The sequence below is a fragment of the Balaenoptera musculus genome, chromosome 17 (genome assembly GCF_009873245.2).
Source record: "Balaenoptera musculus isolate JJ_BM4_2016_0621 chromosome 17, mBalMus1.pri.v3, whole genome shotgun sequence".
NCBI lineage: Eukaryota > Metazoa > Chordata > Mammalia > Artiodactyla > Balaenopteridae > Balaenoptera > Balaenoptera musculus.
The window spans coordinates 25,713,639-25,728,417 of record NC_045801.1 but is presented as its reverse complement, the minus strand read 5'-3'; the positions used below and the strand labels follow the sequence as shown (position 1 = coordinate 25,728,417).

General features: G+C 34.0%; 1 protein-coding gene across 3 annotated transcripts in view; it reads right to left on the bottom strand.

Annotated features, from left to right (window-relative positions):
• CSMD3 (CUB and Sushi multiple domains 3) overlaps nucleotides 1–14,779 on the bottom strand; it is a 1,196,954-nt gene that overhangs the window by 363,139 nt on the left and 819,036 nt on the right. For all 3 annotated transcript variants that reach the window (XM_036830958.1, XM_036830959.1, XM_036830960.1), the window contains one exon: nucleotides 5,382–5,551. In XM_036830958.1, the coding sequence (XP_036686853.1) occupies nucleotides 5,382–5,551 (170 nt within the window). The remainder of the gene's footprint in view (nucleotides 1–5,381; nucleotides 5,552–14,779) is intronic.

Here is a 14,779-nt window from a genome sequence, read left to right as displayed (position 1 = left end):
CCATAGAGCTAATTGATTCTTACAGAGTGCTTTCAGTATTTTTTGCCAAACTTTTGTAGCTGCAACTTATAACTGCAACTTACAGACAAAAGTTGTTCTTAAATGAACATTGCTTGATTTTTTTTTAAAATTTATTTTTATTTATTTATTTTTGACTGTATTGGGTCTTTGTTGCTGCATGCAGGCTTCCTCTAGTTGTAGCGAGCAGGGGCTACTCTTCTTTGAGGTGTGCGGGCTTCTCATTGTGGTGGCTTCTCTTGTTGCAAAGCATGGACTCTAGGCGCACAGGCTTCAGCAGTTGTGTCACACAGGCTCAGTATTTGCAGCTCGTGGGCTCTAGAGCACAGGCTCAGTAGTTGTAGCACACGGGCTTAGTTGCTCCGCGGCATGTGGGATCTTCCCGGACCAGGGCTCGAACCCATGTCCCTGCATTGGCAGGCGGATTCTTAACCACTGCACCACCAGGGAAGCCCTATTGCTTGATTTTTTTGTTAACAAGTAAGATGAAAATGAAACATCAAAAACGATGTTATATCAGAATGTCACTGGTTTGTAAATGATATGAGCAACTTCTTTGCTAATCTGAATAATAGTTTTCAAATACTAGAAAAGATATTTTCTCAATTTTTTGTGCTATTCATAATATAATGGCTACAGATACAACCCGTTTCTACTTATGTACTGACAATGAGCAAAGCAATAAATCAAGTCAGGGCTTGTAGTATTTGCCAGTTTCTGCCGTGTAAACACTTACTATGGCTAATATCAAGCTATCAATGTGACATTGTTGAATACAGAGCTGGGAAGAGATGGACAACCTGACATAGTATTTCCACCACACAGATACAGTATATATAACTAACCCCAAAAGCACAGATAATAGTTACAGTAGTAAAATAATTAGGAAATGAAAAGTTGCATTTATTACCTTTGTTTTTTAATTTAATTGTAATCCAATTGTAACAATTTAATTTTTAATAATGGCTATGTTTAACAACCAGCTCACAAAAGTACTGAAAATTTAACAATAGGCTCTCACAAGTGGTACTGCCAAAGATTCACCAATAGGTTATGAAACAGCTTAAAAATAATACGTCTTAGAAAACAACAATAGCAACACATTAATAACCTTCTCATCATATTTCTAAAAGAATGTTATTAAGTCCTTCAACTATCTAGTTTTTAATAAATATGATATACATCTCCTAACCTTTTCTTTTGGACTCTCAAAACCAATTTTGGGATATTTTACTGGCTCTTCTCCATAATAATCCATTTAGTCTACATTTTGCGTAAGAAATAAGTCTTTAAACTTCACAATGCTGACTGTGATAAAAAGATTGTCCTGAATTATTTCCCTGCTACATTTCTTTATCTAAACATAGTGCTTAGTCTTTTTCTGAAAATAAAAACAAACACAGTGACGACAAAAACATAAATAGTAGTTCTGGGGCTTCCCTGGTGGCGCAGTGGTTGAGAATCTACCTGCCAATGCAAGGGACACGGGTTCGAGCCCTGGTCTGGGAAGATCCCACATGACGCGGAGCAACTGGGCCCGTGAGCCACAATTACTGAGCCTGCGCGTCTGGAGCCTGTGGTCCGCAACAAGAGAGGTCGCGATAGTGAGAGGCCCGCGCACCGCGATGAAGAGTGGCCCCCGCTTGCCACAACTAGAGAAAGCCCTCGCACAGAAACGAAGACCCAACACAGCCATAAATAAAATAAATAAATAAATAGTATTTCTGATTGGTATTCAGCTTTTTTCCTATCCAGCTGACAAGGAGAGCTATTCATTATTGACAGTTTAGAGCCTACATATAATAAGCACCACCTATAAATGTTAATTAAAATAATTAATTAAGTTACATATTTTGAGTGAGGGATTGGGAAGTTCAATATTCTTGCCCATTGAAAGTAACAGAACCAAGGAAAGATATATTCATAATTCCCAAACCTGCTGGTCATCACATAATCTGGAGAGCTTTATAAAATTCCTTAATCCCACGTGCAAACCAACTGAACCAACTTTCCCCAGATCTACTGAAACTTTGCTAGTGTGGTTATAAATAACTAAGGTGTTTATAAAAAGAAGGAGGAGGGAGAGAGAGAGTGGGTGAGTGAGTAAACAAGCATCATCCTAGATGATGAGCTATTGGAAAGTTGTTTTTGTGTGTGTATAAATATAGATAAATAACACACATTGTTTTTTATTGTTGTTGCCGTTTTGTTTTTATCAGAATCCAATACAGTGATGTTATATAGTAAGTGAAACCAGAAAAAAACAAACCTTCTTCCAAGCCTTATACTCATGTAAAGATTACAAGAGAATGTCATTCCAAAGAATGTAGCCGATCCTACCACATAAAGAAAAACAATGCTTTTAAATCTCTCAGTCAAGGGGCAGAGAGTTCCATAATGGGCTATTTTTTTTTCTTATTTCTTCTTATGTCTTAGTTGGAATGGAGAAAGAGAACTGACTCTACTAGGTTTAATATTGGAAAGTGCTGGGGATGAGGATGGGCTCTCATGGATTAATTTGCAGTTAGGCAAATGACCTTCCATCCTGAGAGGACTCTGGGCTTAACAGTCTTTGAGAAGTAATCATTTGTCCTTTGCAGAGTACATTGTCTGTTTGTGCATGCCTAACTGTGCCTGTGTCGGTAGGTATCTTTGACCTAATAGTCGTCCATGGAATTAATGAGAAGAATAACATACAAGCATTTTACATCTTACACTGGTGGAGAGACCATGAAGACAGACAGCGTTTAAAAGCCCATCCCAAACCATCTCTGTAGTATGGCTTACTGAAGTTCTTTTAAAGTGATAATTTAGAATAAATCCCAGGTTAGACTATCAGTAGAAGGATAATCAAATTGGTGTGTTTCCAGGTTAATTTTAGTATATAATCTTTTCAACTTTGGAAAACATATATTTATTCTAGGAAAGATATAATTTTTAAAATATTTCTGGGAATATAAATTTTCATCCTTTCACTCATGAAAGAAAAATCGCTATTTAATGAAATCCACAAAAGGGTCTTAAATTGAGTTCTTCTGCTTTCCTTTGTCTCTCACCATCACATCCCCTCACACTGTCACTTATTACTGAGGTCCCATCCTTCCTCAAGGGAACACACATCACAAATGCATATGACCTTACTCCAAATAAGTAATACGTTAGAAAGCACTCTGAGAAACATATTAGGGCTATTTTTTAAAAAAGCATCACTTGTTATCCCTAATGAATTTTCCAAATAATAAACATCATTCAGTATGGAAAAGTAATGTAGAAATTTCAAGCATCACTGAGAGCACAGAAATATTTTAGGAAGGATTGTGGTAGGCATGGGGAAGCATTTCCTGACTTTTAACTTACAAATACATGTTTATTATTGTTGCTTATGTGATACAGTTTAGTGGCTACACTCATATTTCTGACCTACACTTTGATACATTTTTTCCCCACAGTTAGCCAAACAAACAAACAAATAAATAAATAAATAACCACTGCCTTAATTCTAAGTACAAGCAACCCATTAATCTCAATGTTGACTCCAATTTAGCAAATAAACTTATTTTAACAGGAAAATCCAAACAATGAACTGGAAGTTGAAGATATAATACAGTGAATTTCTGTTGCCTATTGAGGAAAAGCACAAAAAATGGGAATGGCTCTAAATTAATACTAAAATTGTATACATCTAAGTGTACTGCAGGAAATCTTTCCCATGTCTATACAAACCTTGCAAGCATACAGAACTGTTTGTGTTAGAGAACCATCAATTATCATCAAATTAATATTCTTTTTAAAAGAAGGACATAACCAACAACCTTAAAATCACTGCTTAAATAAAAATCCCCCAATCAACCTGGGATATCACAATTTTTTTCAAGATTTGTGAAAACAGAAATATGTTGAATTTCTTACCTGGATTAATGAAATCTTGATAATGAGAAAAAAATGTATGTGATCATTTTTTAAATATTTAAATGTGATTTTATAGAAGTGTTTACTTTTATTCCGATAATGAATATAAACTGTATTTATCAAAACACTTACTTTGAAAAATATGGAGCAGCAAGTATGAAAATATTCATTTGCCTAAAATTGTATCATTAAAAAAAATTTCTCTTGGCAGCACCGTGCCACTTGCAGGATCTTAGTTCCCCACCCAGGAACTGAACCTGTGGCCACAGCAGTGAAAGCACTGAGTCCTGACCACTAACCACCAGGGAACTCCCTTCAATTGTATCTTTAAATTCAATTATTTCAAAATTTTTAAATGAATTAACAAATTTTTTCCTAAATGTTTATTATAACAAGGTATATTTTTTCTTAAATAATTTAAAGATATTGTTAGATATATTCATAAATTATAAACTTTTTCATAGTCATAAATGCAAAGAGTTATCTATGTATCAACAGAAATAAGTTACTTAATAAACATCAATAAAAAATAAATAAATGTCCGTTTATGGATTAATTATGTTTCATAGATAATATTTATTGAATATAATATATTTGGCATGAAAGTGTTCTTATTTTGGTGTTATTGAAACATTAAAATTCATGTATCAAAAAAATAAATGGTTCTGAAGAACCTAGGGGCAGGACAGAAATAAAGACACAGATGTAGAGAATGGACTTGAGGACACGGGAAGGGGTAAGGGTAAGCTGGGACGAAGTGAGAGAGTGGCATGGACTTATATATACTACCAAATGTAAAATAGATAGCTAGTGGGAAGCAGCCACGTAGCACAGGGAGATCAGCTCAGTGCTTTGTGACCACCTAGAGGGGTGGGATAGGGAGGGTGGGAGGGAGATGCAAGAGGGAGGAGATATGGGGATATATGTATATGTATAGCTGATTCACTTTGTTATAAAGCAGAAACTAACACACCATTATAAAGAAATTATACTCCAATAAAGATGTTAAAAAAAAAGAAAACAGCTATGTAGCAAATTGGGTTCAGAAACTAAATTACAAAGCATAGGAGAGACTACTGGAGTAGAGGAAGCGAATAGCTATTGGTAATATATTAGGGCATTTTCACTAGACATTTTCTTTTTTCTTCTATTACAAAAACTTCTGTATTTTGCTTTTTAAAACAATATTATAAATGGGTTTATGTCATGAAAAAAGATTCATGTATCATAAAATCAAAATTTACTTATTATAAATAAACATTAGAAACAAAACATTCTATCTTAGTAAAAATACTGACAGGAAAATGGGAAATAATGTATAATTTAAATCTATGAATGGCAGAATCAACTTATGGTTGATTATATATACATATATATCATATACATGAATATATGTATTAATGTATATTTAATGACTAAAATGATCAAAATATAAATATTCTGAGTTCACCTACCTTAAGAACATCTCCTTGTGCTAAATGAAATGTTCTGGCTGAAATATTGATTCCTTTTCCTGCTTGAACCTGAATACTATAAATGCATTCATGGTTGTTTTCATAGTTGAGTGGATAATTTGGAGAGAGTAGAATTCCTTCATTACTTGTTGCAGATGCACCACATTCAGCTGCAGGTAAAACAGAATATTGAAGTACAGTTTAATAGAAAGCATTATCATTTCAAGTAATGTAATGTATGGAAGTGTAAATGCATTTTATTTTAACTAGAGCCTAACATGAAAATAATGTATAGAAGGGCTTTACATTGTAGATTTTTCACTCCCTCTCATATAATAGATGGGAAGAAGGAACTACTGCCTCTGGACAGAACACTGTACATAAATAGAAATACACAATAGTTTCAGTATTTCCCCCCCCCGCCCTTGGATGAAAGGATAGCATGGAAAAGGATGAGGGCAAAAGATTTTCAGGATGTATTTTAAGTTTGTAGATCTCTGATTAATTTATTATGTTTAAATTTATAGTTTAATTATTTTAAAGTATAAAAAAAGGGGAGAGATCAATTTCATTTTAGAATGATTCTTTACCTTTAAATGCTTTACTGTTTAAATACTTAAATATTAACAAAAATCAGGCAAAAGAAAAAACCTAATGAGGAAATGAAAATGATCAAGATGGAGCAGTCAGTATAATATCAATAATAATAATACTATTTTAACAAAGCATAAAATAATAATAAGAACTAGTGATATGATGCTAACAATCAACTAGTCACATGAAGTGTCACCCAATAAAGCTCCTTCAAGACCTTTTAAGGTAAAACAAAAACAAAAAATTCATAAACTGCCAATATTGATTTAAATTATTTCTATTTTAATAATATTTAAAGAGTTTTATAGCATCAGCCTTACATTTAGGTCTTTAATCCATTTTGAGTTTATTTTTGAGTATGATGTTAGGGAGTGTTCTAATTTAATTTTTGTACATGTAGCTGTCCAGTTTTCCCAGAACCACTTATTGAAGGGACTGTCTTTTCTCCATTGAATATTCTTCCCTCCTTTGTCATAGATTAGGTGACCATAGGTGCATGGGTTTATCTCTGGACTTTCTATCCTGTTCCATTGATCTATATTTCTATTTTTGTGCCAACACAATACTGTTTTGATTACTGTAGCTTTGTAGTATAGTCTGAAGTCAGGGAGCCTGATTCCTCCAGCTCCATTTTTCTTTCTCAAGATTGCTTTGGCTATTTGGGGTCTTTTGTGTTTACACACAAATTGTACATTTTTTTGTTCTAATTCTGTGAAAAATGCCATTGGTAATTTGATAGGGATTGCACTGAATCTGTAGATTGCTTTGGGTAGTATAGTCATTTTCACAATATTGATTCTTTCAGTCCAAGAATATAGTATATCTCTCCATCTGTTTGTGTCATGTCTGATTCCTTTCATCAGTATCTTATAGTTTTTGGAGTACAGGTCTTTTGTCTCCTTAGGTAGGTTTATTCCTAGGTATTTTACTCTTTTTGATGTGATGGTAAAAGGGATTGTTTCCTTCATCTCTCTTTCTGATCTTTCACTGTTAGTGTATAGGAATGCAAGAGATTTCTGTGTATTAATTATGTATGCTGCAACTTTACCAAATTCATTGATAAGCTCTAGTAACTTTCTGGTAGCATCTTTAGGATTTTCTATGTAAGTATCATGTCCTCTGCAAACAGTGACAGTTTTACTTCTAATTTTCCAATTTGGATTCCTTTCATTTCTTTTTTTTCTCTGACTGTCGTGGCTAGGACTTCCAAAATTATGTTGAATAAAAGTGACGAGAGTAGATATCCTTGTCTTGTTCCTGATCTTAGAGGAATCATTTACATTTTAAGTCTGCCTAGTTTCCTCCTCACTAGCTTATTAGAATCTAGGCATGCTTGTGAAGGCATGGAGACAAAAGTTCCCAGGTCATACAGATGATCCAGAATACACATATACATTTATCAGTAAGATTATTTATTAGGGAATGCAGACAGTTTTAAACTATGTTATAGAACCATGTAATTCTGAGAATATGTCCTTGGATGCCAGCTTGCAAAATACTGAAACACTGATTAGCAGCTCAGGCTTTAAAATTCAGAGATTAGTTTCAAAATTAAGCTCTATCTTCTATCTATATGGCTTTGGCAAGTTATTTATTCTCTCTAAGCCTCAATATTGTTATTATTATGATGGAAATAATAATACCCTCTTCATAGGGATGTTTGTGTGTGTGTATGTGTGTGTGTGTGTTATTATATGTAGATAATACATGTAGAGCATTTAGCAGGAAACTGGCATATAACAAGAGCTCGATAAATTAAAGCTATCATTATGAATATTTTAAGTATAAGTACTAATGGTGGCATCATGTTGTATACAAAGAAAAATAGTTTAGGATATTTATACTGTCCCCAGTGTGACTATTCAGGTGTAGAAAGACACTTAGGTGTGAAAAGCCAGAGGACTCTTTCTAATTTTGGAGAATTATTTATGATAGTAAAATTATTTTAACTGAATATAACACCTCCCTAAATAAAGGCCATATGGTAATTTACTTCAAAATATACTAATAATTTATTGTAATGTTCTCAAAATTTGAATAGGTAGTAAGTGCCTTCTATAAACACTGGTTTTTAGTGTAAAATTTAAAGGAAATTTTCCTTTCATATGAACACTAACCTGCTTTTGTTATATTTTAATTTTCAGTTGATTTTAATGGAAGAAATGTTCACATTTTGGGGTATGGGGAAATCATTCTGGCTAATACATTATTTAACTTGAATTTTATGCTAATTAAAACAGCCTGTTTGTGGCTTACCAGACATATATTGTACATCTGCTTTAATCATTTAAAAAAAAAGGGTACACTGACCAGAAGCAAAGAATGCCCATGTTAAAAATAAAGATTAAATGCCTCCTTTCCTGGGATGCCAATGCTGGTACTCCTTTGGTAATAAGACTCCCTTCACAGGTGCCAATGACATACTGACTTGCTGTACACATGCTGATCTGATTTTTTTTTTTTTTTTAAACCTTGAAGGGATGTATCCCCAACTTGCTTGACTTTCTTTGTTCTGAAAAGATATAAAACTGTGCTGAAAACCACGTTTCTCTGGAGCAGTTCCTCAGAGTTATCTGAGAGGCTGTCTCCCAGACTATAATCCTGTTTGGCTCAAATGAAACTTTTCTATACCTCTTATAGATTGTTTATTGAATATTTCCATTGACATTTCCATTATAAAATGACTATAAATGATTTTCTACTTGGTGAAATAAAATCAGGACTTAAACCAGAACGGAAGAATTAAGGAAGAAAATTTGGATTAAATTAGCACATTACTCATTTAATCAGGACTCAACATAAATTATGGGGCCTGGTACAAAAGGAAAATGTACTACACTTGTTGAAAACATGTTAACAATTTCAAGAGATCAGTAGAGCATTAAACCAAGCATGGCCCTTCTCAGCATGAAGCCCCCCACTGTGGGACTGCATGGGTTTCACATCCATAAAGCCAACTCTGCATTTATTCTTCATAAAGGTACAAATCTACAAGGTACAAATCCACAAGGTAAAACTTATTTTCTCCAGTTTTATAGGTGAAGACACCAAAGTGAGTTTTCTTGCTAAAACTGAACAAATGTTGTGTATCAGAGCTGGGATTTACACTGGGATTTATTTATCAGTCATCGCCTATGGTGTTAAAAGGGTGAACATATAATTTCTCTTCCAGATCAAAGTACTCTTTTAGTATGAAAGGAGGCATTATTAATAATTATCCCACACAGCAGTTGTAAATTGAGACCATCCCAGATAAACTGGTAGTTGGTTCACTTTTTTCTTTACACTTTAACTGATGCACACACTATTTAAGGACATTATATTAAAACTTAAGAGGATTATTTTGTGCAGGCTGGGGTATGTCCTGGAGGTCAGAATACATTCATCCCACATATAATTTATAAATCTGCATTCCATTATACATAATTATTAATGTTCAGAATGATAATCTCATATCAAGGAAAGATCTTGAAACATAAAATGATAAAAATCTGTTCAGAATGTTTTACCTATATATACAGGAAAATGAACAAGTTTATTTTTTGATGAGTTTTAATACAATAAAATTTTCTACTAACAATAAGTTACTGAGGAACTTATTTAGCCACAGTGCCAAACTCCAGAAGCTAGGTGATTAATAAACTTATTTTTACATGGAATCTCATCTTTGATTTTACCTTTTAATTTTAAAGTATACCAAACACTGGCTCCCCAGCACTTGATGTAGTACTAACATTTGCCCTGTATAAGCTTTCTTTCCACCCCTAGGCTACAGCAGTCTTGCTTGCCAACTGGAATTGAACAGGATCAAATGTTGAAATTAACAATTACCTTTCCACAGTTTGACCTTCTGCCCCAGTCTAGCAATGAACATACTTCTATGTCTGTTGTGTAATAAGCTAAGAATGATATTATCCAAACGCAAATCTGATCCTGTACTTTCTGCCTAACAAATACTCACCATCAGCAAATCAAATCCACAGAATGCCAAACAAGGCCATTTATAATGTTACCCCTGCCTTTTTAGCTATTACCCACCATTCTTTCCCATGGACCTTGTAATTCACCTATCCTGAGCTACTGGCCCTTTGCCACAGTGTCACACTCTAAGCCTTGGTACATGATGTTTTCTCCACATGTAAGCACCACCTCTGGTCCCCAAGGGATGCAGTTTCAGGGTCCAAATAAGGAAGAAAATGACTTGATATTAAATAATACTGTTAATGGTTCTTTCCAGCATTGGGTGGCTGTGATGGTGAAAGGAATAAGTGAAACAATGTCATGTGGAAGTATCAGAGATAATTCTCACAAATAGTCATGGCTGCAATGTTCATGAATGTCCAGGAAAAATACCCAAACTACAACATTTTCATTGTATATGACATAACTATCACAGCAAGTTTTTACAAGGCACATTTTAAAGTGAGAAGATATGAGTATTGGCAAACTGTTACTGAATACTCTCAAGATGTGTTAAAATTAACTGAGAAGAGGAACTAGCAGCACAACAGCTAACCTCAAGCGAGGAGAGGAACGGCTATTTGATTGTAGGAAGGTAAGGTTACTCAAAAAAAAAAAAAAAGACAAAAACCATCAACTACACAGGAAAGAGGAGTTTGAGTAAAGGAAGTCCTAAAATCCAAGTGATAAAGCTGAGTTGAAAAATAGCCATCATCTTCCACCAGAGTGACATTTATGGACAGTATTCAGCTGTCACTGAACAAACACAAATCTGTGACCTACTGCATCAGGGCAATGTTAGGGTTTCAGTCAGATGCTGTGACAAATTGCACACAAAATGTAATATGTGTCTGTGAAACATTTGTCACAATAAATATAAGCTTAACAGAGTACCTTGGCAGGTAATGTATACTAAGATGTTTAAAATGGCTAGAAGCAGATAATAATATGCTCTGATTTGGAAAAAACTGATTCATTTGATAAATGTTTATTAAATTCTTATTCTGTACTGCGTATGGGAGGCAGAGTGTTGGAGCTCCTCATGTAACTTACTTTCCAGTGGAAAGACAGATGTTTACTACATGATCATTCAAATAAACATATAGTATGTGAAAACATGTAACTGGAAGCCCTGACTGTTCTTCTGAGTAAACTCAACACTTGCCTGAAGGACTGAAATGAGGATATTAAGGGTGATGGCAGAAGGTGGGTTGGGAGAAAGAATATCCCACATAGAAGGAACATGTCTGAAAACATTATGGGGGGCCCATGACAGGTTCTGAGAACTAAAAGACCCAGTATTAGAAAAACTTTGTGTAACATTTAGTTAGAGGTAGGGTTTCTTTTGTTGTTTATCTGTTACGGTAGGGGGAAAAAATGTTTTTCTAAGGTGTGTATGAAAGGAAAATGTCACTAAGTTGGTTTCAGAAGATGAAGAATAGAGAAGATTGAATGAGCTACATTCATTAAAATTTTTTTTGAGATTTTGAGTTAGAAAGTATTGCTTCAGAGTTCAGGGTTTGCAATGTTTTGTGGAAGTGAAGAAAGGACACTTTTCCCTACCTTAACATAAGCACAGCACCTTGTTTTTATTATTTGGTCTAGAATGAATATATGTTCTTGATAACAGATGCCACTAACTTATAAAGCCTAAATTTGTTAATATGAATTTCCTACAAAATAATCAATGTTAAATAATCACTATTAATCATGTGATAATGTCTCTTCTCTCTGATTTTAACTGAGAGGTCATCTTTAAATCACAGGAATTAATAATATGAAAACATTACATAATTTAGCAGAGCGTTAGGGAAACATTTTTGGAGAATAGGCCCTCAGGGCTCTTTATAGGATATAAATATTTTCTGTGCAATCTCCAGTCTACATGCTGTTTATTATGATGCCTTTATTTTGTGAAAAACAAATCCTACTCATATAAAATATTTTTAAAATTTAAACCTACAGATTAAGAAATCTATTTGAGTTACCAATATGAAACTCTTTGCTGAGTTGAAAATAATACTTTGATGAATGTGGTTTTGGTTGGATTGGAGTAGGAGAGATATGTGTACTGGACTCAGGTGATAAGAGTCATAGCTACAGTGAGGAATTCAGTAGACCAAGGATACCCACTGAATTTCATATTTTTCTTACTAAAAAACAGGCCAGCCTATGCATCATTAATCTCCATTACTGGGATAAAAAAACCCCAAAAAACAACAACAACAACAAAACCTGGTAGCGTCTATTGCACACAGTCATATATTTTCAGATAAACTGGTAAAATGTTTTTCAGTAACTTGGCTGGGAAATTTGAAAAATGTCTATGACTAGTGACGTTTGCAATTATTTTTAAGATCTGCATTGCAGTTGAATCTCTTCTTTTATGCTGGAAGGCACCATGGGTTATTTTAAAATTGTTTTGTGAAAGTTATTAAAATAAACTTGACTTGTATTATTCACAAAAGCTTAGAAAGTTTCGAACCTAAACATATGGTATGCTAAGTCAAGTAAGGTATAGCATTAAGCAGTAATATATTTCCCATATGTTAAGTTATTACCAGAGGAAAAATAATGGTAATATGTGATTGTTTCACATAGGAGGGTGTGGGGACATTCAAACTGCCATAGTCAAATCAATCACTTTTTTCTGTCATATATGTGAACTTACTTTATTTTATTTTTTAGCTTTTATCAGCTAATTGAGCGCACTTCGTTCCATATCTAATTTCTACTGTATTTCATCAAATTAAGACACCATTGATTGTAAGAGGCATCATTATTTTATATGTTTATAAGAAAGCAAAAATGTTGTGAATAATCTATGGTAGCCATTGATTGTGAGATACGTACTAATTTCAGAGATATTAAATTTTTTTGAAACGGGCATCTAAAACTGTAAAATATAGTAAAATATGTTAATAAGTTTAATATATTTAGGAACACTTCTAATATTCCTTTATGACTTGGCAGTATTAATAACACATTTGTTCTTTTGTTTCTTTGTTTTTGGCCACGCCATGCTGCATGCGGGACATTAGCTCCCCGACCAGGGATTGAACCCTTGCCCATTGCGTTGGGAGTGTGGAGTCTTAGCCACTGGACCTCCAGGGAAGTCCCCACATTTGTTCTTTAGAAATGTTTTGTCAGATTTCTTTTTCTCAAATAGGTACTTAGTGCTTGGATTCTTAGAAGGGGGTGAAAATTAGAGTGTAAAGAGTTATTAATTTCCTTATGCCACCACTGAAAATATGAGAACCATTAGTATTACTTGTATAAAGTCAGGTTTTTTCCCTTGCCTTTGCTTTTCTTAGACAACAGTGATACTTAACTGGCTTTCTCTTTCTAGACTCTAAATACACTGCATGCATGTATCCAAGCACAGATTAGTGCTTGTTAAAGTTATTTACAGATCAAGAGTGCCTTAAATTTTTTTCACTGGAAGAATTTAATTTGGGATTTGTTATTTTTCACCTTAAAAATTCAATTTTAATGCATTTTCTATATTCATTTTTTTACCGTGAAAAATCACAGTAATCATTATTGCCATGCAGAATTATTCTTTTACCAAGACATAAGCTCAAAACTTTTTTTTAAATCAAATACACAATTTTCAGTGAAAAAGTGTGGAGGAATTCCGATAACCTGACAGTGTCCTTTCATGGTTTCTTCCTTCCCTACACAGCTATTTAGGGTCTACTGTGCAAAGTTAATTTACTCATTAAAAATAATATTATTAACAAATAATACCTATAGACATTCCAGGTACTATGTTAGGCCTTTAGGATAAGTTCCTTATCCTCATGTAATATGTAGTATAGAGGACAGACAGACAGGGAAACTGGTATGTGCACAAATGTGTAATCTGTAGTGTGATACAAGTTTGTGCAATGGCCTGGGATGGTAAAAATGAGGAAATTATACATTTTAAAGTATCAATGAGACAATAATGTCAGGGAAGACTTCATGGAATACGTTATCCTTGATCTGAATCAAAGAAGTGATTACAATACTAATCAAAATGTATGAAAAAGAGATTCCAGGCCAAGGGAACTGCTAAAATGAAAGCACAAATGGGTAAATGAGATTGACATAGTTAAAAGAACCAGTAGCTCATATGCGTTCTAAGAAATTCAGATTTTATCACATAGGCACTGGAGATCCACCGAAGAGTTTTAAGGAGAGAAAAATATGATCAGATTTGAGAAACCCATTAGGGCAGCTCTATGGGGAATGGATTATAGCCCTGGGTTCCTAAAGGGACGAAAACCTAGAGAATATTTATTGTAGTGTGTCAATTAGAAGATGGTGAAAGTTTGAACTAAAACAATGGAGGAAGAGGAGGTTGAAAGTAAAAGTTATAGAAGGAGGAGTGGCTTTATGTACATTGATGAATTTATTTTTGTACGTGATGAATTTAGTATGTCTATGGGATATCAGGGGGAGAAGTCCACTAAGCAGCTAGGCATATTTGTAGTCATGGGACTACATGAATTGAGCTAGACATATTTGTAGCCATGGGACTACATGAATTGAGAAGAAGAGCAAACTAAGTCCAGAATTCATGGAGCATCAGAATTTAAGTGGGAGGCAAAAGGGACATTCACAGAAGGTAGTATCATGGAAGAATAGGGAGGGGATAGTTTCAAGAAAAAATTCTCAGTAGTATTAAATATCAGAGACAGTTAAATTAAGATGAATACTAAAAATTCGCTGCTTTGGGTAGTTAAGAGGTTGGGAAGGAAAAGAGTAAGACAAGGACTTTAATGATATTGGCTGTAAAGGGAGGTAGAAAGATACAAGGATAGCCAGCAGTGACTCAGGTTTAAAGAAAGGTTTTCTGT